The following is a 2,789-nucleotide window of genomic DNA, read 5'->3' on the forward strand; positions in this document are numbered from 1 at the left end:
AAGAACATGGTCCTTCAGACACTGGAGGGGCATCTGCGCTCCATCCTAGGTGAGAAGGGGCTCCCGCTCTCGAAGGCATCTTGAGTAGCTTTCTCCCTTCCCTGCGGGCTGGTCCCAGCAGTGTTGCTGCCACCGCCACGGCCACAACGGGTGCTTCCTCTGCTGACTGCAGACGTGGCATCTTGGATTGTTCCTCCCCGACAGCTGGGTGTCTGGGTGTTGTGATAAACGAGTTTGCAGTGCCTGCACTAAGAGATGTCTGATGGGTCACAGGTGTGGGTGATGGTTGCGCTTGGGAGACCGAGATGTTGAGGGGCACTGTGGAGGATTACACCCTTGTGCCCAGACCCAAAGAGATTAGGGTCAACGAGGATGTTGCTGAGCTTAGATCACACCGGTGTGTGTTCCTTGTTCCAAATAAAGTGCTTTGCATTCCTTCCCTCTGCAGGTACCCTGACGGTGGAGCAGATCTATCAGGACAGGGACCAGTTTGCCAAGCTGGTGCGGGAGGTGGCAGCTCCCGATGTGGGTCGCATGGGTATTGAGATCCTCAGCTTCACCATCAAGGTACGCCTGGACACGGGGTGCTGTGCTATGGGGCACCTGGCAGCACTGTAGGAGCAGCGCAGCAGAGCCTGGCCCCGGTTCCTCTGCTGCAGCCGGCTGAAAGGCTCCAGCTGACAGCCTGCCCCAGCCCCCCGGGAGTTTCCATGACAGCTGCCGCAGCGTGTCCTGTATCCGGGCAGCTGGGCGAAGAGCACCCGGTTAGCCGCCTCCATGAACGCTCATGGAGAGAGCTCGCTGATAACCGAGCCTCCAGGGGATCAGAGGGAAGATCTTGGGAGAACCTGCCTCTCCTGTCCTGCCTGTTTCTGCTTGGCGTCAGGCCGACATGGCTCGCGCTGACCCCGGCCTAACCACACAAGTGGTTGCTCTGAGCTTCAACGGGAAGGGAGCAAGATGGAGTTGAAGTGATTGAGTTATCTTTCCCTCTCCAGGATGTCTACGATAAAGTGGATTATCTGAGCTCCCTGGGAAAGACTCAGACGGCGGCTGTCCAAAGGGATGCAGCCATCAGTGTGGCAGAAGCCGAGCGAGATGCTGCCATTCGGGTGAGTCCGGAGACGTGCTGGGCTTCCCTGGAGTGGCCGGTTTTGCTCCAGCTGCACTCCCTGGAGCTCTCCGCTCTACGTTCTCTCTGCAGGAGGCAGAGTGCAAGAAGGAAATGATGGATGTCAAGTTCATGGCAGATACCAAAATAGCAGATTCCAGACGGGCTTTTGAATTGCAGAAAGCTGCCTTCAGTGAGGAGGTCAACATCAAGGTGAGAAGTATCCCACAGCCCACCGCTGGTCCCAGCTGGTTCCTGATGGGATTGGTAGCTCTGGGACTTGCCAGCTTCCTCCTCCTGCATGTGTCAGGAGACCTGGAGAACCCAGGTTTGTGTCACAGTGTGAGCTCCTTGCAGCAGATTTGTCTCCTGTTTGCAAGTTAGGTGGGACTGGGAGGAGAGGAAAGCGTGGGGAGGGTCATCCAGGCTGAACCGGGAGCTGGTTGGGCTCAAGTGTGCACAGGGAAGGATTGCAAGTCCGGCTCTGAGGACTGGGATGTCACCCCTGGGTAGAGGTTTGGGAGCAGGAGCCACGTCTGGTTTCAGGGGCTGCCAGGGGTCCCTGTGTCTGTGCACAGGGCCAAGAGCCTTCTTCTTGTCTCTCCTGTGTGCAGACCGCGGAGGCCCAGCTGGCCTACGAGCTCCAGAGCGCCCGGGAGCAGCAGAAGATCCGTCAGGAGGAGATTGAAATCGAGGTGGTGCAGCGCAAGAAGCAGATTGATGTTGAAGAGAAAGAGATCATCCGGATGGAGAAGGAACTGATAGCCACTGTGAAGCTGCCGGCCGAGGCCGAAGCTTACCGCATCCAGCAGATTGCCGAGGGCGAGAAGTGAGTGAGCCCGAAACCTGCTCCAGCCCCGAGCCTGGCTGCACGCTGGGCTGCGGTGAGGCGGGAGCAAAGTGCAGCGGGTGCTGTGCCGAGACCCAGCTCGTGGGCTCTCCATGGGGCAGGCACGTGGCTGCCAGAGGGACGGAAGCAGTGCTGGGTACGCTGCGGGGATCCAGGCTGCTGGAGGGCTGGGTTTGCCTTTCCAGGGTGAAGCAAGTCCTCCTCGCTCAGGCGGAGGCGGAAAAGATCCGCAAGATCGGAGAAGCGGAGGCTTTTGTGATCGAAGCCGTGGGGATGGCGGAGGCGGAGGGCATGAAGCTGAAAGCTGAAGCACTCCAGCAGTACGGAGAAGCTGCCCAGCTGGCTCTGGTGCTGGATGCGCTGCCCGAGGTGAGCAGGGAGCAGCTTTTCCCTGCTCCACGCAAGCGGTGGGGAGATCCCAAGCTGGGGCAGGTCTCCTGGGGCACAGAGAGGTCCCATGGGGTGTTCAGGGACCTGCAGCCTGGTGAGCGGCTCCTTGGCTCTCTGCTATCCTGCCCTAATTCCTCCCCAGATCGCTGCCAAAGTGGCTGCTCCCCTCTCCAAAGTGGACGAGATCGTTATTCTCAGCGGAGAGAGCAACAGCACGACATCCGAGGTGAACCGTCTGCTGGCCGAGATCCCCGCCTCCGTGCGCGCCATCACCGGCGTGGATCTCACAAAGGTGAGCCTGGCCCCTGCAGCTGGCAGTTCCTGCGGCTCTTAGAGCACAGGGACTCGCCTGAAAACTGTCAGACCCCTGGGGAGCCTCTCCTTCCCCAGCCCTGCCCAGCCGCAGGGCGCAGGCAGCTCCCTGCCTCCCCCTCCTCC

The 2,789-nt window shown here is 60.0% G+C and overlaps 1 protein-coding gene across 1 annotated transcript in view; it reads left to right on the forward strand.

Moving 5' to 3' along the window:
* LOC104468627 (flotillin-2-like) overlaps positions 1–2,643 on the forward strand; it is a gene marked incomplete at its 3' end in the record, with an annotated part of 11,945 nt that extends 9,302 nt beyond the window's left edge. Inside the window, 7 exon segments of the mRNA XM_010082830.1 lie at positions 1–49; positions 449–567; positions 999–1,112; positions 1,205–1,324; positions 1,726–1,940; positions 2,147–2,330; positions 2,494–2,643. The exon segment at positions 1–49 is cut by the window's left edge and continues 30 nt beyond it. Of these exon segments, the coding sequence (XP_010081132.1) occupies positions 1–49; positions 449–567; positions 999–1,112; positions 1,205–1,324; positions 1,726–1,940; positions 2,147–2,330; positions 2,494–2,643 (951 nt within the window).
* Between the last annotated feature and the right edge of the window lie 146 nt (positions 2,644–2,789).

Source organism: Pterocles gutturalis, unplaced genomic scaffold (genome assembly GCF_000699245.1).
Source record: "Pterocles gutturalis isolate BGI_N339 unplaced genomic scaffold, ASM69924v1 scaffold28506, whole genome shotgun sequence".
NCBI classification, from domain to species: domain Eukaryota; kingdom Metazoa; phylum Chordata; class Aves; order Pterocliformes; family Pteroclidae; genus Pterocles; species Pterocles gutturalis.